At 46.3% G+C, this 25,443-nt stretch overlaps 2 protein-coding genes across 10 annotated transcripts; both read left to right on the top strand.

Annotated features, from left to right (window-relative positions):
• The first annotated feature begins 208 nt into the window (after positions 1-208).
• Positions 209-8,465, top strand: PDCL (phosducin like). Of its 5 annotated transcripts, XM_075015699.1 has the most exons (6): positions 433-570; positions 1,052-1,115; positions 1,941-1,970; positions 5,644-5,815; positions 6,428-6,609; positions 7,685-8,465. In XM_075015699.1, the coding sequence occupies exons 4-6, from the start codon at positions 5,650-5,652 to the stop codon at positions 8,234-8,236; spliced, it is 900 nt and encodes a 299-aa protein (XP_074871800.1). In that variant the 5' UTR covers positions 433-570; positions 1,052-1,115; positions 1,941-1,970; positions 5,644-5,649; the 3' UTR covers positions 8,237-8,465. The 5 variants fall into 5 exon arrangements, with proteins under 5 accessions (XP_074871795.1, XP_074871800.1, XP_074871797.1 ...); XM_075015694.1 differs by lacking the exons at positions 433-570; positions 1,941-1,970 and adding an exon at positions 209-292; XM_075015696.1 differs by lacking the exon at positions 1,941-1,970 and having other exon boundaries at positions 434-570.
• Positions 8,466-8,585: 120 nt separating this feature from the next.
• Positions 8,586-23,967, top strand: LOC142024060 (uncharacterized). Of its 5 annotated transcripts, XM_075015691.1 has the most exons (11): positions 8,586-8,936; positions 10,626-10,696; positions 12,219-17,362; positions 18,424-18,491; positions 18,916-19,039; positions 19,523-19,811; positions 19,956-20,113; positions 21,070-21,139; positions 21,507-21,717; positions 22,228-22,705; positions 23,828-23,967. In XM_075015691.1, the coding sequence occupies exons 3-11, from the start codon at positions 17,278-17,280 to the stop codon at positions 23,923-23,925; spliced, it is 1,581 nt and encodes a 526-aa protein (XP_074871792.1). In that variant the 5' UTR covers positions 8,586-8,936; positions 10,626-10,696; positions 12,219-17,277; the 3' UTR covers positions 23,926-23,967. The 5 variants fall into 5 exon arrangements, with proteins under 5 accessions (XP_074871792.1, XP_074871791.1, XP_074871793.1 ...); XM_075015690.1 differs by lacking the exon at positions 10,626-10,696 and having other exon boundaries at positions 17,236-17,362; XM_075015692.1 differs by lacking the exon at positions 10,626-10,696 and having other exon boundaries at positions 15,014-17,362.
• Positions 23,968-25,443: the final 1,476 nt, after the last annotated feature.

Raw genomic sequence — 25,443 nt, 5'->3', positions numbered from 1 at the left:
TCCCAGACCGAGCACCTCCTCCCGCCCGCAGCCACGCGCCATCCTAGACCTGCACCTCCTCCATTCGTATCATGGAAGCGTGGGGGCCTTGCCCCTTCCCACAGGTGCTTGGAGCGCCGCCCCCACCTCAAACGCCCCGCCCCTCCCCTCCCCTCCCGCGGGGTCGGGGAGGAATAGCTGAGTGTGACACAAGCTGAGCCCTAAGGGCCGCGGGCTGCCTGCGCATGCGCAGGGCTCCTGGCCTGCGTGGAGACGGGCTCATCCAGATCCGGCCTGCTCTCGTCGGGGTCGGGTACGTGGGGTCGTTTACGGGCGGCCGCGGGGCCAGGACGCCTGGGTTCGATTCCTGCCTCAAGCTCAGTGGGTCCGCGCGGCGCCGAGTCCGGCGAGAACTGCCCCCCCCCCCGCCTTTGGCAGGTGGTTGCGCTCCTGGCCGCCCCGTGGGTGTTGGGGTCGGGATGTACCATTGCCAGGACGGGGCGCTCTGTTTCCTTGCTCGCTCAAGGGGCCGCCCTGCTTCTCCCGGCCTCCTTTGCGCCGCTCGGACTCGGGAAGCGCTGGCCGCGAGCGGTGAGTGCGCGAGGCCGCGGCGGAAGCTGACAGGGCGGGGTGGGAGCCGCGCGGCGGCGCAGGGGGCGGGGTCGAAGGGGCCCGTGTCTCGGGGTACAAGACCGGACGGGGGAGGCTCGCTGCAGGAGGGAGTTCGGTGGCCGCTGTGGGTAGGCGGGGGGCGGTACGAGATCAGGAAGGGTGGGGGGAGGGGGGCTCTGGGACCAGGAAGGGTCGGGGGGGGTGGCGCCCGGGAGGACCAGAGCTCTGCATCCTGGATGGTTGTGAGGGAGTTTGCGGTGCAGGGGGTCTGCGTTGCTGGGGTGGGGAGCTGAGGGTCCCATTGTGCTTCTGGGAGCTGCCTTACCTGCCTACAGCTCCGCTTGGCGCTTCCTGGGGCTGCGGGGGTTGGAAAGGGAAGGTAAAGCATTACGAGAAACGTTTGTTGCCCATGAGCTCTGCTGGCTCCCCTTGTGACGTGTGTGTACATCTGCATTGATAGTCACAGGGGCCAGCACTGGCAGAGAGGCGGCACAAAGGTCGGAGCTGCAAAGGAGCCAGGAACCGTAAGTCTCCCTGTTTGTTTTTAGTTTTGTGTATAGGCCCAGCTCTCGTTTATTCTTTCTGTTTGTTTATCTAATCAAAGTTTGTGCAAAGCAAACAGGAAGAATACTTTTTTCATCATTTCCTGCGCTGTGACCAGCTGTGTGTGCATTTATTCCATTCAGATTTTCTTTTAGATACACGCTGTTTAAACTGGATACCTGTTCACCGTGTTCTGTTAACACTAATGTGGTAAAATAGGGCATAATTCTGAGAGCAGACAGATAAGCAAACAATCTCTCTTCCTCCCTTGTACACTTGACTGGTCTCATTCTGAGGCCCTGATGTAGGTCATATGTGGGGGAAACTGTCTGAATCAAAGACAGAAACAGGAGAGGCGGAAGCTTTGTTTCATTAGAGAGTCATTTTTAATAACATTTAATTTGAGTTGAGCAATTCTGTTTTCCCCAACTGAATAACTTGCAATAAATGCATTATATTTGAACAGCACAGTCTCTGGCTTCAGCTACATTCTTGTCTGCAAAGTGTTAAAACCATTCTATGATTTCCAGCTGATGGCAAAAGCTAATATAATATTCTGTCTTGAAATTAAATTTTCGGACAAAAGGGAAGTAAAAAGGAAAATTAGGCTAGCTTGGGATAGAGATAGCAAATACAGAAATTGAGCACAAATTAGATCCCTGTGGAAGATTATAGTTAAATATGACAGAATTTGATTTTTATCATTTTGACAGATTGTCAGTATTTATTTTTAAGCATTTTCTGTGTTTTTATTAATGTACATTTTCATAGTACATAATTATGGGTGTGAATATTTTTTCTTTCAGTTTTCAGAGTTGCAGGAAGTTATGTGAAAGGTCAGTTAGTAACTAATGATATTAGGCACAGATTAAAATGTTAAAGCTTTATAACCATTAAAACACAAATTGTCAAAATAAATCAAGTAAAATCCATTAACAAGCAGAATTTTTCTTGCTTTGCCAATTGATACATTTTTATTATTGATGGAAATGTTTTTCACTTTCACTGTGTGCAGTTAAATCAATATTTGCCAGCATTTATTGATGAAAATATTATCCTGTGGAGACTGACTGACTAACTAGTTGTTGTAATGCATGTTATTGTCAAAATAGAATGATACAAATTGTTTCCAATGTTAAAGTAAGAAACTGGGCAAATTAAAAGTTGTCTTTTGGTAGCCATTGATCTTTTCCTTTCCCTCTGTTCATGCAGCAAAAGCACCATATTAGAAAGAGCGTAGAAATGTTTTTTGGCTGTTTGTTGGGATTTTTTTTTATAAAATCAAAGAGAAATGAGCCATTTGCAAAATCACCAAAACCGCTTTTCACAAAACTTGCATTGTACCCTTGTAGTCATGCCATTGAGTACTAAGCAAATCCAACCCTATGTAGCTTGTGAGGACTGTGCAGTTACATCTCAATTAACTTGAAATAACCAAAACATTTTTATTTTTAAATAAGTTAAAATATGCCTGTGGGGTGGTGCACTATAACTAGGAAATATTTGTGAGCTAATCGTGTTAGTTTGGGTTCCATTTGATGCACAGAAAAGAACTGAAATTTTGTACCAGGGTACTGGCCTCAAGTATACATGATACCCACAATTTATTTCCTGATTGCTTTAGCTGTATCTTTCCTCTGTACTGGAAAATAGTTTGCTTTGTGTGCAAACAAAATAAACCCTAAAAAGAAATCAGTATTCGTCCCCAACTGAGCCCTTCAGGGAAAAATTAATTATGTCTTATGGAAAAGGCAATTATCTCCAATCCCAGGTCTCATGAATGTAATCACTTTAAATATTTGACTGGACATAATGCTAGGGATGTCTAAACACTTTACAGTAATACGTGAGAATAGAATAGCTAAATTCAGCATGACAGAGCATCTCTGGCTCATTTTAAGGCTGTGACAGGAGGGTTTAAGGGCACAAACTTCTTCAATTCCTTGGCCCATGAAGAATGGAAACCCTGTTATGGATGAACACTTAGAAAAATACAGCTATCTTTTGACAGCGTGATGTGTTGGGCTAATAGTCAAATGTGGCAATGTACCTCAATTGTTAGCTGGTTACATCCATATATATCCCTACATCCTGGGGTAGATACAGGCCATATCTTTTGTGTAATTTTTCTTTACTCTGAAAAATAATCTCAGTAATCCTGTTTTATCACCTTTTACCCTGAACCATCTGGCCATCTACTCATTAATCTGCATAATCCTGCTTTCAACAGAAACAGAGAGGGAGCCGTGCTAGTCTATACACTATCAAAACAAAAAGCAGTCACGTAGCGCTTCAAAGACTAGCAAAATAATTTATTCGGTGAGCTTTCGTGGGACAGACCCACTTCTTCAGACCATAGCCAAACCAGAATATTGAGTCTGTTCTGGTCTGGCTGTGGTCTGAAGAAGTGGGTCTGTCCCATGAAAGCTCACCGAATAAATTATTTTGCTAGTCTTTAAAGTGCTACTTGACTGCTTTTTGTTTTGATACTGCTTTCAACGGTTTGCAGTTACTGCTAGTGGTCGGCAGAAAACCTAAAAACACTACTTTAGCCTTAGAGTATAGATTGTGTCGTAACAGAAATTGAATCTATTGGGCACACCTTATTAACATATGATAAAGAGTCAGTCCATGCACACTCATCCCCTCCTTCTCCACCCAAATAAAATTGGGGGAAGTTAGTTTCTCAGTTTTATAGCAGCTTGTTTGGGATCCCAGTTCACGTCAGTAAAACCAAGGAGAAATCCTGTGGCACCTTGTAGACTAACGGATATTTTGGAGCATAAGCTTTCATAGGCAAAGAGCCGCTTCATCAGGTGCAATGTAGTGGAGATATGCATCAGAAAAGGGTTTGCTTCTATTCCATCAGCTTTGGACAACTGTTGTGGAAGCTGTTAGTGAAGCTGTGAACTCTCTTTATGGCCTCAGGCAGTTATTCAGCTTGTGGTCTCTTATGTTTGACCCAGTCTGCTCTGACACCCATTTACTGTGAGAGGCTTTTGATGTTTGTAAATACTAATACCCAAGATGGCTTTTACAGGCAACAGCCTCCTAGTGCTGTTGGTTAGTCTCTAACCAACAGACAGCTATTTAAGTGGAGAAGTGGTATAATTCAGGACAATTGGTGGAGTTAAGAGCAGCTGTGATTACTACATATTGGTATAGCAAATTTGATTTTTAACTTTTAGAATATTAGCCAAAATTAACCATATTTTTCAGTTTAAATGTTCACAGTTTTAGGAAACTACCAGAGGTCAGAATATAGTAGTTAATGATAGTGGACCTTGAGATTCAAAAAGTTAAAGCTTTATAACCATTAAAACACAAATTGTCAACCCCATGTTAAAATATTCAAAGTAAATATCTTTAAATCAAATTCTAAAGTTCTCAAGCAGCATTTTCTTGTTTTGAATATTATCAGTGGCAATATCTTTTTTCTGGTTTGTGTCTGTGTGGTAAAATCGTTATTTACCAGTAAAAATCTAATTCCTCCAAGCATAGTTGTATCACTTCTATTAGTGATACACTCTATTACATCTGAGTTCTATTCAAGTGAAAATGAGCTCTGTGAAATGTCTGTTTGCAAGTCCTGGGTAGGCAGATTCTCAAACGCAATTTATTTGCAAAATGTAATTATTTGCACACTGGTACTATATACGTTATAAGTATAATTAAATTTTGTAGAAATTGCAGACTTGCAACTCCACTGACTAATGCCAAAAGCAGTTCCCATCTTGCTACAGATCTTATTATTGTGAAGTGACATGGGAAAAGGACAGCTAATAGTGCACAAAGCACCATTGATTATATATCTTTTTCCCAGGCTTTCATTACACATATTAGAGAAAATTTATGTTTGTTGAGATTTTGTTTGATTCTGAGAAGAGACCAGGTGCCAACTTTGAGCCTAGATAGAATTTTTCATGTTTAGTTGTAATCTCGAGGTAAGCTTCTAAAAGAAACCCTGAAAAATATTTCTTAAGATAGGACTGGGCACTGCATACTGTCTCCTTTTCTTTATAAGGGAAGTTGGATTTATGAAATGAAGGTTAGAACTTTTCATTTTTAAATTTTATAAATTTCATTGTAAACTTCCTGTTTTTTTCTGAATTTTCACTGAAATCTTTTAATTGTATAAGTGACTTTGATACCTTATCAAACATGTATACAACTTCTAATCTGATTAGCTATGTTCTGATCATTTTGCCATTTGCTAAAAGATTAGTAATTGCTCGCATAATAAAGTTGAAGAAACTTTGTTGTAATGAGCTTTTTATTTGTTTTTAGCTTAATAAACACGTCTGAAATGAGGAGTACCTGTTAATTCACAAAGAGCTTGTCCAGTTGCAGAATAGTCTTACTGAGAAATGGTCTATTAATTGTTCTCATTTGAGTAAACAGCTTTCATGTTTTTTCTGTGGAGGAGTGTTGGGCTGAGGTGATACATGATAAGTGTCTGTCTGTATAAAGGATTGATGCACTGATGTTGACCTAGCCATCTCTTTTTAGAATACTATGACTACTTTAGATGATAAACTGCTTGGTGAAAAGCTCCAGTACTACTACAGCAGCAGTGAAGATGAAGACAGTGAGAAGGAAGATAAAGTCAGAGAGACTACCATTTCGGAGACTGTTGGTGGGGAGGTGGAGCTGAGTAGCGATGGCACTGCAGTAAACACAGGTGCTGTGACATAAAAGATTTTATTTTCCCGTCCCGTACTGAGGGAGGGGAATCAGTACCAGCGCAACTGGGACCTACTTAAACAGGATACTAAATAGTAGCACTTTACATTAGGTCCCAGCAACAGGATGATAGTAATGTGAAATTGGTGAGGACTGCTGCTAGTCTGCACACCAGGGAACATACTTCTGTGCTAAGACTTGAGCAGATTTATTTCACAGTCTTTTTTTTTCCTGTCACTTCTATCACTATGAAAAGAAAATGTTTCCCTACTAACAGCAGGACAGTATCTCTGAACTTTGATGGTAGTAATGCATCACAATTCTGTACAGATATCAATCTTGACAACATCCTTTTGAGATTGATTATACATGAGAAAACACAGAGGTGAGGTGATAGGACATGAGAGTCAGCTGCAGAAAGAAGTTACTTGCTAATGTTCCTATGCTTTATTACAGTATATTACATTTATATTGACCAATATAAAATAAACCTAAAACATGGTTTGTCCTTTACTTGCTGTTTTTAAAAGATTCTGAGATCCTGAATGGAAAGTATAATAGACTGAAATTGTTTCTGTCTAGACAAAATGCCTGCTTGTTTTACTTTTAGGCCCAAAGGGTGTCATAAATGACTGGCGAAGATTCAAACAACTGGAGACAGAACAGCGAGATGAACAGTGTAGAGAGATGGAAAGACTTATAAAAAAGTTATCGATGACCTGCAGATCTCATTTGGACGAAGAGGCGGATAAACAGAAGCAGAAAGAACTTCAGGAAAAAATTAATGGAAAGGTAACCTGGGAGCAAAGTGAGAGACGTTTGTGTTTAATGTCAGCAAACTCCATTTTTCAACTTCTTTGCAAAAATCATGTGTCCTTCCGTGGTGGTTAGTTATTGTTGATTTTAACAGAAAAACAGAGACCGAGTGTAATGATTACCTACCTCACAGGAGTGGTTTCAAGATTATTGAATGCTTATGCCGTATTTTGAAAATGTTGTGTACTTAAGTGTTAGGTGACTGGCCCAAGACCACTGTATCAGATACAGTGTATTTTCCTTTATTGAGAATCTGCATGCATTCATCAAAATTATTTCCAAATTTGTAAAATAGTGTAAAAGCCAATATGCAATAACTCTGTCTGTCTGTAAAATAACTCCATGTTGTAAGTTAATGATTGTTGTGTAAGATGTGTCTGATTTCCAGGTGACCTAATTGAGTATAATGTATGATAAACAAATGTTAAGAGATTAGCTTAGCCTTCAAACTAATAGGGAAAGCATTAGATGTCAAAGATAACAAATGGCAGAGGAGGTAACTTTTTTAAAAACGAACTGGGGTATTTAGGCCAATTGACTTGTATTACCAGTTCCTAGGAATCTAACTGAAGAGTTTGCTAAAGTTGGTACATGCTGCTATTGACAATAAATCAAGTATTATATTAATGAGTTGTTTAGATAAATTTGGTCACTCATGCCCAACAATTTAATATCATAAAGTGATCATGGGAAGAAAGTGCCTGAATTTTAGGTCTCTGTTTTTAATTTACACGAACTTCACATTTGCTTTATTTAAGTAAAATGAGAAGTCCTGTGGCAACTTACAGACTAATAGATATATTGGAGCATAAATGTTCATGGGCAAAGACACACTTTGTTAGATGCAGAAGGGGGTCTTTGCCCATGAAAGCTTATGCTCCAATATATCCGTTAGTCTGTATCTGCAAAAACAAGAAGTCCTGTGGCACCTTATAGACTAACACGGTGACCACTCTGATACTTTATGTAAATATTAACTGCATGTAACACTTATGGAATTCTAGTTTTCTCTCTATGCTGTATTTATAACTTTTCTTTGTACATGTTATAGATGACTTTACAAGAATATAATATGATTCATGACAGTGAAGACGATGAAGAATTTTTACAGCAATACAGGAAGCAGCGAATGGAGGAGATGAGGCAGCAGCTACATAGTGGGCAGCAGTTTAAGCAGGTTTTTGAGATCACCAGTGGGGAAGGGTTTTTGGACACAATTGATAAAGAACACAAAAATACGCTGATTGTGATCCACATCTATGAAGATGACGTCCCTGGCTCTGAATCTGTGAATGGCTGCGTGATCTGTCTTGCTGCTGAGTACCCGACAGTCAAATTTTGTCGAGTAAAGAGTTCCCTGATTGGTGCCAGCGCTCACTTTACTAATAACGCTCTGCCTGCTTTGCTCATCTATAAAGCGGGGGAGCTAATTGGCAATTTTGTGCGAATCACTGATCAGCTTGGAGAAGATTTTTTTGCTGTGGACCTGGAGGCTTTTTTACAAGAGTGTGGTCTGCTGCCAGAGAAGGATCTGCTGCTGCTGACCTCCATCTGTAACCCGTCTGCTTGTTACAGTGAAGACAGTGATTTGGAGATAGACTGAAGAAGTCGAATGTGGGGTTCAATAAGCTGGCGTTGCCCTGTGGGGTCTCTTGGAAGGGTGTAGATTGTTTGTTTTATTTTTTCTTTTCTGTGTTTTTTTTTTTGTATATTTTTCCTCTCCTTCCCATGAATGTTGGCTTTTTGCCCATTAGTAATATAAGATCCTTTATTATATGTAAGGAATCCTTAATGTTTTGTTAAATTAATCAATAAAATGGAAACTAAAACTGTCTTGCACCTAGTAAAGAGTTTTTGAAGCATCTTGATACGAAGCAAGTCAGTCGTGTTCTACATATAACTAGGACTGAGAGAACCTCATCCTTTGAATTACAAAGACTACAAATTGGTGCTGGTACAATGTCCTGACTTGGTAGTCTTGGAATAGAAGTCTTTTGTTCAGGGCATAGATTTGGAACAGGAAGCATCATCTCCTCCCTGAGGTGGGGGAATTTAGTCTCTGTTCAGTCAGTGTTCTCCTTCTCCAAGCAGTACTTGTGGAGAAGGTGATTTTTTTTTTTTTTTTTTTTTTAGATGGACACATATGCAAAAGGAATAGGATTGAGACCATGAGCTTCTAAGAACATCCATTAGAAGAACAGCTTTCATCATTGCTAACCTAAAGCTGAATTCTTACCAGTGAATCAAAAGTGAAAGACGCCCATATCTCATTCTTTGTCTCTTCCATGTTCCAGTCTTCAAAGGTAGGTAGTTTTGACAGACACTGTAGAATATTTCCCTCCAAGTAACACAGTTCACTACTCAACCCTAAAAGTTATTTTTAGTGAGATGGGATCTTCATTGTTTATCCCCATATTGGATTTAAATGTGAGACTCTTTCTTCATTCAGAACTATGTAAATGGTGCTCTGTGCAGCCTTTTAAAATACTGGATCTATGGGTTTTGTAATAGTTACATGAGCAGAGGGAGGCCAGTGTTAAAAGCAATCCATCTCAAACAGCTAAAAGAATGGGGTGTCGAATGACATCCCTGTGATGATAGCTGACAAAATACAGAGTGAACAGAGTTTTGCCGTTAACTTTGATGAAACCAGGATTTCACTCACCATCTGTAAAATTCCTCCAAAGAAGTGTGTTAAGTCAGTTCTAAATTCTGTTCCCTTCCAGTTTATTCATATTATACCTTTCAACTAAGAGATTGCAAGGTGCGATGGAACATCGTGGTTGAGAACTGTCCCTGAATTTAAAGGATGTACACACAAATAGACAAAGTGGGTGAAAGAATATTGGACTACCTTCTGCTTGTCCAATAAAAAATAACCTCAGATATCTTGTCTCACTCATATACTGGGACCCACATGCCCTCAACAACACTGCAAACTTGCACATAAAGAGAGGAAGGAATGTTCTGCACCTGGATCTCTGAGGCTGTGGCTGGACGGTGGGGAAACTGTCAGCAAAAGATATGCAAATTGTGCACTATAATTTGCATATCTTTTGCTGAGCGTTCTGTTGGGGGAAGCTTTTCCAACATTTGTTCTGTCCACATGGGGCCAAATATCGAAAAAAAACCCTCTGTTGAGACATCCCTTCCTTGTGGAATGAGGTGTACAGGGATGTTGACAGAAAGCTCCGAGCCGGCAGATCTCTTCCGACGATTTGCAGTCTGGATGCACGCTCTGTAAACAAGTTATGTCAACAGGAGCCTGCAGTCTAGACATAGCCTCAGTATCCCAGGAGATGAGGTCTTAGGCTTGGGAAGAATGGCAAAGCCTTTGTGTGGCTTCCATACTTTCTGCAAGGCCCTGATTTGTGCTGCCTATGTGAAGCCTAGGCCAAAGTTTCTCACCGTCTCCTATTGGCTTCTTTGACTCTTGGACTCAGCTGAACTGGGTTGTCTTTTTGTGACAGTGGTCCTTTGTGAGCAGACACTACTGAACCATTATTTCTTCTCAATAGAAATCACTTAAATTAAACTTGCTTCCTGTTACTCCCGTGGCTATGTCAGAAAATCCTGTTACAAGGACTTAGCATGTGGAGAGTGCAGCAACTTGACTGTACAAAGCGTAAAGAGAGATCTTTGTGCATTATTTACTGAGCACAGCATAGGAAAGGAAGACGAGCTCTGACCCACCAAGCTTACAACAGATGTTCACAAATAACTACATTCTGTGCTGCATTTACCCCTATTGTGATCCTAGGTAAACTAGTGGTGCAGGGGTCACACGTGGCATAAGTGAGGATGGGATTTGGCCTTAACATCTGACTAAAAGGCTATGTTGTGCAAAATCTTTAAGCCAATAAATAAACGAGCTTATTATATACAAATGTTCATGTGGGCACTTCCCACAAATTTGAAGCTCGTTGCCTCGTTTCTACACTGAAAATTGACGTGAAACAAATGTTTCCTTCTTATGTCATTTTGTATCATAGGGATACGAAGAAAAGTGCCAATGCATTTAAAAGTCTTCAAAATATTTCTAAAACCATCTGTAAAATGTCAGGTAAACAAAGTCTTTAAAGTCAAAATATACAATGCATGGTGATGCAAAGATTTTATTGGCATGATTTCAGCATGACCATATGACTTGGGCAATATAGCCAACCCAAAGGGGTGTACAGGAGTGTGTACTTAGTGTTATAATTATTGAGTTAAATTATACCCCTTATGTAATTAATTTTACAGCACACTGCCATTTCCTCAGTCACTCACTCCCTGTTTAGTTTTTGATCTTTGGTTACCATTTTGAGGGCAAAAAAGGGGTTAATTTGTAATGACATCCTGTCATTTGTATTCTAAACACTTGATCTTGCGTAATGTATTTTAAGGTGGCTTGATCTGTACCATATGGCTGTGCAGAAACACCCTCGCACTGCCGCCTTATATTTCTCATAATATGCTGCGGATATTAAAGGGAGAAGAAGAGGATTTAATATTTCTAGTTTGGTTATATTTAAAAGGGAGAGTTATATGCAGAAAAAGTAATGCAATTAAAATATGAGCTGGCTTGAACTGCTGCAAACTTAAAGAAAATTAATAAGCACAAAATCAGCATTTAAGAGTGCCAAGCTGCGATTTTCTGTGTTTCAGAAATGCACGCAAAGAACATGAAAGTTATGCAACATGAAACCATTGAGCATTAGTATCAGCATTTTTAAGAACAAATCAAAGTGACTGTAATTTATATTCAGGCTGATAGCCTATGAAGTCTGCACGGCTGCTAGCATGTACATTAGCATCATAATAAAACCTGGCTTCGAAGAGGGAATTGGCACTATTTAAATATCTTTGAAATTTTGCACGTTCAGAAGGTGCTTTTTTCCCTGTTGCAGTGAAATAGTAGCAGGATCAAAATAACCTCCTGCTGCCCTGGATGACCGAGGTCTGCGGAGTGATGACCTCTAGGTTGTTGTTTTGCTGTCCTCAAGTGTGTGCTAGGTGCTTTATGGTGCCAATAGTAAGACAGTGTCCCAGCCTTGAAGAGCTTATAGTCCAATGTAGAATAATAGGAAGAAAGAGTGAGAGAGGATGAATGTTATGTCACAGTGTCTCTGCTTTCTGAAAGCCAGCCTAGTGCGACGGAATGAGGGATCTGTCCTACTTCTAACACCACTGGAGAAGGTTTGAGAGATTCTGTAATAGTAGTTCTGCTTCGTACGGTATTGATCCAAATTGGCCACATAAGAAACAAACATGTTAACTAGTTCAAATGTTAATGATAGGACAGTTTGTGTTTCACCATGCTATTGGGAGGGGTCACTTTGACCAGCTAATACATGTTAAAAGCAAGCTTGCCTTGTCTCCCTTAGCATTTCATCCCGTGTTAGCTAACCTGTTACAGCATATCTCTTTCCTAGGCAGGCATGGCCATAAATGACAGATGCAAAATTAGTGCATGCACACACAGGAACAAAACCTGCAGGGCGAGTGCAAAAAATCATGCATGTGCCTGATGAATGACCATTTAGTTTCACACCTTCTCAGCTTTCAACATTTTTTTTAAATGGCAAAATGTCTATTTTCAGATCAAAACCATCAGGTTTTCAGTTGGGGTCTTTGGAAGTTGGCCCCAGAACTCAGGAATCATACAGTCGGCTGAAATGGGTACAGTTTTGCAAAATGCTTGGTTTTGATCAAACAGCAGACTTTTTAATTAAAAACTGGTTGAAAATGTTCTGACTAGCTGTACTTGTGTGCACAATTACCTGTCCTAATGCTCTGTTACAGAAACCTCATTAAACTCTTGTGAGATAGCAGATGCTAAAGTGCAAATTAATTGTTAAATGCAGGTGTGTTTGCTACTTGCACCTTGTTCCAAAGTACCAGGACTTTGTGCCGCTGAAAGTGTACATCCAGCGGAGAGAGAAAAGGGTTAATCTTCCAGCCCAGTCTCCCTGGTAGTTAAGCAACAGCTCACAGTGCTTCAGGCTGAAAGGCTTTCTGGTTGCTGGGTAAGCAGTGTAGACTCAGGTTGATGATGCTACTATCCAACAGCCCATAGCCCACCCACCTTGCTCCTGCAGATCAGTCCAGCAGCTCAGCAACATAGATTCCCAGACAACAAACAGCAAGAGAGAGCACACACGGGCTGTGAAATGGGACAGGTATTTGTCTACTACTTCTCTTCCTTGAGCCTTTTGCAGCTTGCCTACTTAGGCAGCAGAAGGACCAGGTGTTCTGTTGCTTCTCAGAAGTGATCTGACCCAAGTTCATCTTCTGGGCAGTAAACTATGTGTGGAAAGTCAGTGGTTTTATTAACATCTGTGAAGCGTGCTGAGTGTATGCGTTCTTGTGAAGTGGGGGAGGTTTGATCATTCTAAGAACAGAATTAACCTCTTAGGCCAATCTTTTGCAAAGCAATTAAATATCCTGATCAAGTGAAGTTCCTTATTCTGAGTGTGTGCAGAATTTTTCAGCTGCAAACTTGCCAGCATCTGAAAGCTACAAGCAAGGACAGACTTTAAGTAGTAACAGAGAGTAAGCCGTGAGAGACAGTGGGAGGTAAGAGCTTTTGCAATGGAGAGCCTGAAAAAGTGGGAACTGTTCTTGGAAAACAAGGACAATTGGAAGTTAGCATGTACTAGCTTTAAATGTTTTGCAGTCTCTGTGCTGTGTTGTTTATCTGAAATGCAAGAGTAAGGAGGTATAGAACAGTGTGTGGTCGTGGCTTCGGTGAGTCCCCATGATCACAGCCTGCTGCTCCCCTTTCGTGTATTGGGCTTGCTGCTGCTCTCGAACCCAGAGCCCAGTGGCTCCATGAAGTAGAGGAAGACCTTTGCTAAGATTGGTCCTATATTTATACTTTCAGATTTTCAAGAAATGCCAGGGGAGACTGCAATTTAAATGCATTTGATACAGGCCTATGTTGTGGTTTTGTAGTCTGCATTTTTGTTATGTTGCTGGAAAGAAGACTTTTCAGACTGACAACAGGTGGCCAGAGGTGGGGAAAAAGATATTTCAGATTATTGCATTTGCCTCTCTGAATCATAACCAGCTGATAAAAGAAGTGTCCAACACTAAACCCAGCCTTAGCCAATTGCTGAGAACTTACGACACAGTTAAGAGACAATAAGTGCAGAATGGTTTGTGTGAGCTACCTGCCCCTGGGGCGAGTGTCTCCTGTGAATCAGTCTTGCTTGTTTCAAAGTCCCATTGCTTTAATCTTTTAAAAATGTGAAGTGTTTTTCACCTCAATCATCTGGTGTGTTTTCACTTTTCACTAAGCTGGTGTATTGTCTTTCTCAGTCACCCTCATCCAGTTCCACTTCCCTTTTAGAGTGCTTAGCTTGCCTTCCTCAAAGACTCAGAGAGGTCACCGTGTTAGTCTGTATCTTCACAAAACAGAAGAGCACTCCTGTAGCACTTTAAAGACTAACAAAATAATTTATTAGGTGATTTAAAATGCTTTCTCAAAGTGACACTGATAAGGACATAGAGGTGTAGGATGTGCTTCAGCACCCCCAGGTTTTGTACCCAGATTCCCAGCACCTGGAGGCTGGCCCCACTGCCAACCAGTCACTGGCTTTGCGAGCCCTCAGTCCCAGCAGCCCCTGCAAGGTCCCACCGGCCCTTTGGCTTTGCCACTGGAAGCCAGTCTAATGGGCTTGGCTAGTCCTCAGGGTCCCATTGCCTGTCAGCCCTGCCACTGCAGGATCTGCAGCCCACCAGACCCAGGGTGCAGGCCAGCCACCCTGGAGGCTCCACTGCTATCCGGGCTCTTACTGTTAACTGGGGGCTCAGCGGTTGCCCCCACCTGTGGCTCCTCTATGTGCGGCAAGGAGCTAGCGTTGCAAATTCCATACAGACTGGAGCCGATGCCACAAAGAGCATCAGGCCTGGGAAAGTCGGCAACTGTCACAGTAAAACAAAACAGGATTATAAGTGGGGGAGTAGCTCAGTATCCCCATCCTAAAAACTGTTCCAGCACCACTGGTGACGCCACACCAATGAATGGTCCTAGAGAAAAGGTCGTTTGAAAGAGGTGTTCAGAGGAGTAACATGACAGAAGTACAGGACTGCCCACTTCCACCATGTGTGTTCTCTGAGGAAATCCTTACGCCATTCTGAATAAAACAAAACAGCAGTCAGATCTGAGGGAAGTGGGTCTGTCCCACGGAAGCTCATCACCTCAAATCATTTTGTTAGTCTTTTAAAGTGCTACATGACTGCTGGTTTGTTTTGTTAGGGTACAGACTAAGACAGCTACTTCTGTTACCATTCTGAGTAGTCAGATTTCTCTCCTTTCCTCCAGATGCAAAAGCTACTCGCTTTTCTTATGTGTGGCTCATGTTGGCTCTGTTTTGCCCATTGCATGTTTCAGCCCATGAAGACGCTGGCCTTAAACCCAAGCCCTCTACTGTGCACCTGATCTTTCATCTTTGGAAAAAGGAGATCGAGACATTGAGATGCAGTGAGCAGGTTTTGCCCATTGTAAATGCTTTCTTTGAGAAAGCAGTATAACTCAGGTGAGACCAGACAGAATGAAGGCCTCATTCTGAACTCATTTTCACCAGTGTAAATCTGGAATACTAGCGGAATTGCAGTACTCACTAGGTTTAATGTAGTCAGGTGAGCTGGCCCAGATAGAATCCCAACTCAATAAAACCCAAAATGGCTGCTCGGGGAAGGAAAGCCAGTGAGGTCAATGAAAGATCCTAATTCAGACATTTGTATTGGTGTCACCAACCCCTCAGAATAAGGCATTAGGAGCAAGACTGAAACACAAAGGGTTAAAGTATTCTTAAGCCATCTGTATAAGTTTTGCTGGGGTCAGGAGCGGAGACTGGGGAAACCATTTATAAAAACCTGATATGGATAAAAATGCCTTGTTGTCTCTCGTTCTGGCTTTTCATTTTAAAACATTGAATTAGGATTTGCTGGAAATCCAAATGTAAAAGGCCCTGAACTGGGGCCTGCAAACAGGCATGTGAAACTCCTTAGAACTAGAGTGTAGCTCACCCAACTAGTTTCACGCTGCCCAAAGCTGACTGATGTGCAAAACTTAAAAAGATAAAGAGCTCATTTAGATTTACAAAGCCCATTTCGTTTTAGTGCTCTTCAGTGACGTGTGGTCAGTAACGAAGGAAGGGCCTCGCTGCTTCTGGCATGTGATGGGGTACTGGCTGCTTCCTGCAGGCAGCACTTCCATATTAAAGACAGCAAAACGAGCAGTCTGAGGGCAGCTGCTGAATTTGTGAAAAGTCATCAGCGTGACCATCAATAAAGGAACGTTTTGGTGCTCAGCAAAGTGCAGATTTTCTACAGTTGGTCATTTCATGAGACTAGATGTTAGACATAGGTGAGGTCCAACTTCATCAGCAGATGACTGCCCCTTCCATTTAACCTGATGGCCATTTGCATGGTAATAAGCCTCAGTTAACTGATCTTATGTTTGTAAACTCCTACTTTCTTACCCGGAAATGGGGGTGTAATTGATCATCCACTAATCCTCCTCCATTAGCCTTTTGAGTCATTGCTCAGGAGGTCATTCAGTGATAGGCTAATGCTACGTTTTTGTGCTCTCCTATAGTCACCTTCTTTAAAGACCATTCTCCACAGTGACCTGGTATGTGACTTCAGCACGTGCCACCCACAGGCTTGCTGTAAATGGCTGTATTTCAGGAATGGTGCTCTCCAGGAGCTGACAGAGGGGAAGGCCTGTCTGAAGGGTGATCTCCAAAGTGCTGCAGTAGTGTAACTCGGGTGTCCATAGCAGCAGAGGCCCTAGGTGCATTGGTGATATCTCTGTTGTGGAGGTAATATGTAACCTGGTATCCAGCGTCATGGCTACTGCTATGCTCCATCCCAGAGGTGGCTGCATTGTTGTGATGGGTAAATTGATTTCAGTGTAAACAGTCTGTGCAACCAGTTGGCAACATTAGATCCATCTGGGCGAGAGGATGTGGTTGTGGGCAGTGTTTGAATACCTGAGTGAAGAGGGCTTGTAGATGGATAGATACTAGAGGTGCTCCCAAGGTTAAAGCTGCTTGGTTTCTCCTGTAGCACAGAGGGCAGTTGCAGAGCACTTTCCATTGTGGCAGAGCCATGTGTTTGTCACAAGTTCGTGCAGTACTTGGTGTGGCAGGGCTGGGGCCTCTTGGTGCGACTGCTATACCAACAGTGTGGTCTAGTAAGAACTATTCTGGTTATGCAGATGGCAAACAGAGGGAGTGAGGTTATGTTACCTGCTCAAGGTGAGTCAAATCAGTGGCATAGCTGGGACTAGATCTGGGGACCTAGATATCAACTGAAGTCATTCCACTGACTGCCAGCACGAATGAGAGATGCTTTCTGGCCAAGCAGAGTGAACCTGGGCACAGTTCTGTAATGTGCTTATTTCAGTAAGAACTACTGTTGACCTGTGACAAGCAAAGTAAGAGTGCCCCTCCACCAGGCCTCTGGGCACACAGGATGTAATGTCTGCAGAGGGCAAGTGTGCTATGGCTGCAATTAGCTGTTAGAAAGCAAGAGGACTGAGCTGGGATTGGGATGGTCCGTTGTGGTGCTGCTGTGCTTGGCATCTAGTTTGTCCATGTCTCATAGGCACTCGTCAGAGCCCTGAGCAGCGGGCACAGCGCCGGGGCCATGGTGACTGTGGCACTCTTTGTGCTGGTTTCTAATATGATGCAGAACTGCTACTTGAGGAGCAGCCAGTGCAGTGCAGAACAGGGTAAGTGTGATGGGGAAGCCCCTGTCCTGGGAGCAGGCTTCAGCCCTGGCAACGCTGGGCATCTGTCACTCGGCCATGCTGCAGCATTCAGCGCTGCCACAGTCAAGTCCCTGGAGTTGTTCCGATGGGCCCAGGGAACAGGCAGTTGCCCAGGAATCTCTCCGGATCCCTGAAGCATCCAAAGTCCCAGGGCTCGATGAGCTCCATCAGCTGGGACACAGAGTTCAGAATGCCCAAAGACAGCCAACTCTGGCAGCAGCAAGAAAGCCATTGACTGCAGCTTGAGGCTGGAGGCTAGCCCTGTAGTAGCCATGCTGGCTAGTAGCATTTGGCTTGGATTGATCCATCACACTAGCCCCCAAGAGTAGATGCTGCTCTGGACAGCCAAGGTTGTTTCAGATCCCTCCTTTTGCTTTGTGTACGGTTCTGCTGCATCTCTGGCTGGGCTAGGGTGACAGCTTACACTGGCAGGTCTGTTGTGTCCCTTTCAGCATTTACCTCCTACCCCGGGGATACTGTAGCTCAGCTGGACAGGCCACTGACTCTTTCTTGTGCTGCTTATGATGCATCTCTTCAGATTCCGCTGCAAGTATAGGTTCAGAGGCATTGCTGGCCCTGGCCACGTTCCGGAGTGGGCATCTCTCTCTCTCTGTGTTGCTGAGAACGTGGCAGGGAGGGACAGCTGGCCGGTGACCCTGACTGTGAATGAGAGGAGACAGTGAGAGCGCAGCTTCCTGTGGTCTCTTGGGGTAACATATGAGTGTGCTAACAGCGATTGCAAACCGGGACTGTCTCCCTGGGGCCCCCACTTCTGGGACTGCAAACCAGGACCGTCTCCCTGGGGCTTCCACTTCCCTGAAGATAACAGGGGTTTTCTGGCTCCTGGCTTCAAGAGCATCCTTGCTGCTCCTTGCACTTCCTTGGGCTTGAGAGGAAAGGGAGACCCTGCAGCACTGGGCAGCTGCCTGCGAAAAATGCCAAAGGTGTGGAGGTGTGCAGGAAATCGGGAGGAGACAGGGTCTCCAGCACTACAGGAGTGACACGCCCTTGGTATTTTATAGATGGAGAGGTGAACGCCTGGGATGAGCAAGTCGGAAACACCTCAGCCTCTGTCAGCAGCTTCCTGCGGGTAAAGTTGGCATGTACATTTGTGGGAATTTGGCTACTGGGCTCAGTGGGGTCAGGATTTCACCCGTGTCCTGCTCCTGCCCTGCGGGGTACAGCTGGCCCGCCCTTGAGGTGTCAAGTGAGGAAGTTTTGCTAAGTAACAGCCACCAGCTATTTTGCCCTGTGGCTGCTGGGTCCTGAGGGACAGCAGAGCCTCGCTCGTGGGAGGCCAGCTGGCAGCAGCAGGAAACAGTGCTGGGCTGCGGCTTGCATTGCACCAGGTCATGCTCCATCTTGGAGCACAGTGATTGGCAGAGCCCCAGAGAGGAGAAGGGGTCATGAGGAGGTTAGCACTGGGTAAGCCCCAGGTGCAGAGCCCTGGGCAACACCCCCGGGCCTGCTGTCTGCCAGGCTACAGCATACCCAATGCACTTGGGTTTTTGCAGCTCGGACCAGCCAATGCCAGAGGAAGGGGTCTCTCTGCCATGATTCCCCTGGTTAAAGCAAGCGCAGCAGTTCATGCAAAGGGAACCCGGCTCTCACCGCACCCTGGCCGCAGCCCAGGAGCCTGTGAGTGTTGGGCGCGATGTGTGTGTCGTGTGTGGAGGGAGCCAATATCCCCCTCCTCTTCTAGGGCCTTGTGGCACCTGAGCCTCCAAGTGGCGCTGGCTCGTGTGTGGCTGGGCCTCACTTGCCTCCTACCCACATAATCCCTGCCAGGCGCAGATGCTCCAGCCCCTGCCCTGTGCAGCTCGCAGCTCTGGTGCCTGTCTCACCCCTCCCAGCGGGGGCTCCCTGGGCCCTGGCTGGCTGGGGGCTCTCATTCCTCTCCACCCTCCCACACTGACGTGGGGAGTTCATAGACCCCGGGCTCACTGGCCATCACTCACCTGACTGGAGACTTCACCCTCAGGGCGGCTCCAGAGGAGGCCCCACTTCTTGCCTCTGTCTCTGCCCAGCCCTCCCTGTGAGGAAAGGTTTCTGGCTGGCAGTTCCCTGACCGTCGGGCAGGGCCCCTTGTGTCAGGGCAGCACCTCTCTCTCTTGTCTCCAGTCTTTAGCTCTTCCACCAGGAGGAGGGCCCCGCCTGCAGGAGAGGTTTCTGCCCTGATGTTACCCTGGGAACAGGAAGGTGAAGGAAGTGGCACTGTAGCCCCAGCCAGGAGCACCTCCCTGTGGCCTCCTGGAGCTACCAAGCATCCCTCAGGGATCTGGGACAAAGAAATTCCAGCTCGCAACAGGAGCAAAGCATATCCTCTGCCCTCTGGGAATGGCACAGGGATACAATTGTCCACCCAGAGGAAAAAGGACAATGCCACCCAGCCTCCAGTCACGACAGCGAGGTAATGCACCACGGTCAGCTGCTTCCATGCATTACATTAGCCTCCCTGTACACGTCGTCGTTCTGATCTAAGGCCCAGACCCATGCTGCAAGTTAGGAGCCCAGTACTTTTGTGGAGCTGGGCCAGACTGCCATACCTTTGCAGGCAGAAATCTCCACCTGCATCCCACTGGCTCCCTGTCCTAGAGAAGCATGACATCCCGGTGGCTGTGGGAGTCGCCGTGTCTCTGGCCTTGATATTCATTTCCATGGGGGTGTATTCATTCCGCCAGAAAACAGAGAGCTCCAAAGGCAACAGGACCTGTGAGTATTTCAGCTCTGGTTTCAAAAGACAGCATATTCTCCAGGGGCATAGTGACCCCACGCACGCCGCAGAAAGGAGGGACTCAGAGCAGCACTGCAAGTTCTGGGTGTAGCTGTCCCACTCCTGCTGAGGCTGGCAGTGTGGGGGAAAAGCCTCTGGGGCAACATGCTAGCTTTTTTTCCTTGGTCACCTAGATACAGCAGGTTCAGAAGTGACTAGGGAGGTGCGCTCTCTGCCCTTCTCTGCCCTCACTCCAAGGTGTGGGTGGATTTGGGGTGGATTTGAGGAGGAGGTGAAGGTTTAGGGTTTGTAGTAGGGGAGAGGTGCTGGTCCCTGGATTTATCTACAGTAGAGATGGGCCCATAGTACAATACCAGTTCTGAGCATCCCCAGCCTCTGTGGAGGTTCAGCTCTGGGATGGGTGAGAACCAGCCCCTGATCCTGGAGTACATTTGGATCCAGCTGTTAGGCCCATCTCTGCTCCAAACCTGAACATGAACATGGATGACAGAGGGGTGTGTGCACAGTCAGTATGCAGCCTGCCCCCCGCGCTCTATCGACCGAGGGGGCCAAGCCCCAGGGGGAGGAACACATGAGTAAGAGCCACATAGAAAGGTGAAGGTGCAGGGAGTGACTTCTGTAAAGCCACTGACACCCTCCCTCGCACCCAGCCCCAGAGTCAGCATTTTCTGTGTCCATGAGTACAGCAGACACGTGCAGAAATGTGGGGAAGTTGGGTCTCATGAGGGACCATCCTGCAGAGGAGAGGAACTCTGCCAATATCTGCCGGTCAGACACCAGAGAGCTCAGAGGTGCCGCTGGGTAGGCATTTGGTGTGTTTGCTGCAATCTCTAGATATTGGCATAGGAATAGTAGTCCCTGGTCTATAAGGACCGATGCATTTTCCATGCACCTTGTCATGTGGCTGAATAAATACCCCTGCTTTTTTCTGCAGCGTCTCAAAAATCCCCTAAATCTCAGAGAAGGAGAAATTACTTGGAAGAGGATGGGGTGTACGAGAACAGGTGAGTTTGGCCCACTATAACTGCAATGGGATTGTGAACCAGTGAGGCCAATTTTGATATCAAATCCTGTGTCCCAGCAGCAAACTGCTGGAGCTCAGCAGGGCTTGGATGCCAGAGAACACTGTATGCCAGCTGCTTTCAGCATCACATGGGGATGGTCCCACCCAGGAAATTGGATTTAAGTCTTGACCATCTGCTGCCCTTCATGCAGTGGGGGCAGCGAGGGATGGCTTCTGACTGACAGATGGAGGAACTCTGCTACCTGGACTGAAAGGCTGTGAACATGGTGAATTGCTGACATAATCTGTGGCTTTCACTTGAAACATCAGCCTTTTGTCTCTCCTCCTGACACCTCTCTGCTCCACAGGGCTTTCGAAGTGGAATGTGCTGTTGACGCTGGTCAGCAGAATCGACCCAAGACCAGCACTTCTATGAGCCTGCTGCACTCCGACCCCCTCCTACCTGAAGACACAGCTGGGCACCGAGAGGAACCCCCTGGCGTTGCTGCTGGCGAGGCTCTGCACACAGCACAGGCCAGGGCAGGGGCAAGGGAGCAGTTGCCCACTCATTCAAGCTTTGTGAGCCCCCAGGCAGCAGCACTGCCCTGCGATCCCTGCCTTTGATTCCATCCCTGTGTCTCACATTACTGCCTGCCTGTGCTGTATGTCCGTGTGCATTAGTCTCTCTCCCAGCCTTGTCGCAACAGAGCTTCCCCTTCCCCTTCCTGGCAGTGATTCGTTTGTAAATGGGGTGATGCTGTATTCAGTCCCCATGGCTGTTCAGCCCCTTGGCAGGGGAGGTCAGTGTGGCTGCTTTGACGTCAGTGCAGCTAGGCCGCATTAGAGCCGCTGAGAGTCTGGTGCAGTAGCTTTAATCTGCCATATTTACTGCCTGGATTGTTTTTCGCAAGCTTCTGAGCCCATCCAGATCCTCTCGCTGTGTAATGCCTCCTGCCCCTTGCTGGGCTGCAGTCTGCATCCTATCTCACCCACAGCACTCTGCTTGCATTTGCGTAGGACTTGCTGGGTGGGAGCATGGCTCTAGTCTTGTTCTCTGCAACTTGGGATGTGCCTGTTGCTGTGTTCCAGGACTCCCCGGCATCCCTGCAGCACGAGTCTGCTCATCAGGAGACACCCCCACACCCTCGCAAAGCTGCACCCTCTTCTATGCCTTCACAATGGGAGAGTGCCAGGCCCAGGGAGCCTAGTGCAGAGGCCCCTGGCACATGCTCCACAACCCCCCTGGCTCTCCAGCATGTTGGCCCCATGCTGTATTTCCACAGGCCTGAGCTGCAGCTCCAGAGCATCGTTCCGCTTGGGCAGAACACCAGTGGGAATCCTGGCCAAGTTACTGCAGCCCCTGTGGTGGGGCTAGTGCAGCATTCCCCTCCCAGAGATCAGTCCAGCTCTGGAACCGCCATAGTGGCCGTGGCAGTGGAAATACACTCGTACCCTTGTAGCCCGGAGCTGTCCTCGGCCCCGACAGCCACTCAGAACGTCTCTGATTCATCTTGTCCAGAGGCAGTAGGGGCTGTGTCCCAAGATCCAGCTTCACTGGTAGGCCCTGGTACGTAAGCACCTTTGCTGCTGTTTCCATGGCTATATCTCTGATTGTGGAGTGCTAGGCAGAGGGCAGGTGCCTGGAAGCCCTGACTGGGAACTGTAGCAGAGTACCAGCTCTCTGCCTTGACAGATCATCTTCCCCACTGAAGTCAGGGTCTGGGTTTGTATGTACCAGTGCATTCAGCCAGACAACGTGAGTCGAGCCTGTCTTGGGGGCACTGGGCCTGCACTGGCTGCCAGGCCAGAGGGGGCAGTTCAGCCTTGCTGTGTGGGTGTGATCCGTCATAAAGACACGGAGCAAAGCCAGGATTATCCTGATCAGATTCCACCCTGGCTGATTTTCTGCACTCCTAATTTCCTACTCTAGTTATATTTCACTTCCTGTTCCAAACCGTTAGGGGGCGTTGCTGTGTACTGTTATACTGTTGCTTTGCTCTATCCCAGAGGTGGCTGCATTTCAGCAGGGGACAGAAGCAATCCTTATGTAACGTATATAAGTGGTTAATAGGGCTTTGAGATCCTCCTGGATAAAAATTCTGTTGAAAACCCAAATCATGCTCCTTCCTGCACAGAATGTAAGCCTACTGCTGTAGAATCTGATATCTTGAGTCTCTTGTGAATTCTCAGGCACAGAGAGTTCTGCTATACACTCTTTGGCTTTCATGGGGCCCAGGAGGTTTTGTGACTGGATTACAACTGACCCAGTTAAGTTTTGAAGAGGACAAAATAACCCTTCTTTGGCAGAGTGGGGCCAGGCACAGTCATGTGCCTTGGGGATTGGTGCTCAGAAGTGGGTCAGAAAATTCTGCCATGTACATGAATGTTTGTTCTTTTCGGCCTTTCTTACCGTGGCTGGTTTCTTTGTCCTCCTGATTTTTCCTCATCTGCTCCTGTCTGTCACTCTCTGCTGTGCTACATCAGCCACAAAACGTCTAGCCAGATACAGCAAGATATCTCCCAAGCCGTCGAATCTAGAGGCACGTTGCTGTTGCTGTCTCTGGGAGGCAGAGCTGTGTTTTGTTTCTCTTAGCACCGTGTATTAGTAGTGTCACAGTTTGGGCTTGGGACGCGTTTGGCTCGGAGAATGAATGGAGGACAGTTACAAGACCATTGTTTTACTCTGCAGGTTACAAAGCACGTGTCCTGGGAGCACCGAGGGAAGGACACAGTGAAATCCTAGGCAGGCGCTGCCATGTGGCTGAGGCAGGAGGAGGCCTGGTATGATAGACTGGATGGAGTGTAATGAACACAACAGGAACCCTTCTGAGCGTGTGGCCTGGAGATGTGAGACGTTGTGACTGATGATCTGTGCTGTGGACAAAACCCTGCTGGGGGAGCTAAATGTCGCGATAGCTGTTACAATGGCGTGTGTGAGAGATGATGTAAGCCCTGGAGACTTACAATAAAGCAGGGGTGACGTGGATGAAATGTCAATGTACAGTAAGTTCATCCTCAGCAACAATCCCAACAGCAGCCGCGCTCTGGGCTGGCTGAACAGTTGATGGGCTGTCTGCAGCAGGGAGATCCAGGTTGCATCTGGAGGGGGTCACTGCATGCGGGGGAGGCCTGACTGCACAGCAAGGGGAGGGCTGGCTGGGTGGAGCAGAGTGGGAAGACGGTGCAGGTGAGCAGAGGGCTGATGGGAAGAGAGTGGGAGCAGTTGCCCTCGCACACACCCCTGGGCTCTTCTGCATGTCTTCCTTCTGAGACATTCGGCTGGCATGATACTGCTGAGGCTCTTGCAGTATTCACTCCCACACTGCTTCCTGCTGTTCGCTGGCCACCTATCTAAGGGGAGAGGACTCTTCACCTGACCACCCGTGATTTGCTAGCTCCTGCCCCGCACGTCATGTTCGTTTTTAGCACTCATGCCTGGCGAGTGGATGCCTCGTCTAGTAGAACTGAGCCAGCCCTTGTCACTCTCTATGTGCGTGGAGATGAACTCACGTTCTCTTTTATTGGGATCACAGCTGAGCGCGCTGTCGTGAGGTGCCCATTGGCGTTCCAGCCCTCCCCACACATCGCTCGGAGAGTGGTGTGTCTGCAGTGGTGAGCTGGAAATGAGAACGTCTTCCCTCACCGCCCGTCCAGGTGTGTACTGAGCTGCTGACCAGTGGCTGTTGGAAAGGGGGTGGGAGAACAATGGTCCAAGGTCTGCATTGTGCTTTGGAGACCTGAAGCAGAGTTTAGGATCCATAGACTCGGAGGGCCAGATTTTGACACCCTTGCTTGCACTGAGTAGCACCTTCCCCTGCAGGCCCAACAGACCCATCTGTGGGTTTGGTAGTTCTCACAGTGCGTCTGGGTGACAGAATCCTGACTCAACCCAATGAGAGGCACAGAAGCCCTGTTAGACTGAGTAGTTGACACCTAAGTGCTGCTTTCTCTGGTGCCTCGGTGTGGTTTAAATTTTCCATCCGGAGGGTTTCCACGAGCTCCCGTGAGAAACCGTTCCATGCCTGGCAGATTTTACCCCACCCCTTCACTCCTCAGCAGTGTCTCCTACCCAGTCCTATTTCACACTCCACAGGGTGCTGCAGAATGGAGCTCACTGCCCTGCACTCTGAGCTCTTGGCTGTCCACTGTGCTGGCAAAGACAGATTTGGGATGAATTCTCTATTTACTGCCAGAGCCCACACAGCGCGTTAACAGGACCCAGGCATGGGAGAAGTGAATGAGCTCTGATTGGCTTGTGTAAGGAATAACCTAGGACAGGCTCTGCACTGCAAAGAACATGCATGC

The sequence above is a fragment of the Carettochelys insculpta genome, chromosome 21, assembly GCF_033958435.1.
Source record: "Carettochelys insculpta isolate YL-2023 chromosome 21, ASM3395843v1, whole genome shotgun sequence".
Taxonomy (NCBI): Eukaryota; Metazoa; Chordata; order Testudines; family Carettochelyidae; genus Carettochelys; species Carettochelys insculpta.
Note: the sequence above shows the minus strand (reverse complement) of the source record. Positions and strands in the feature narration are given on the sequence as shown.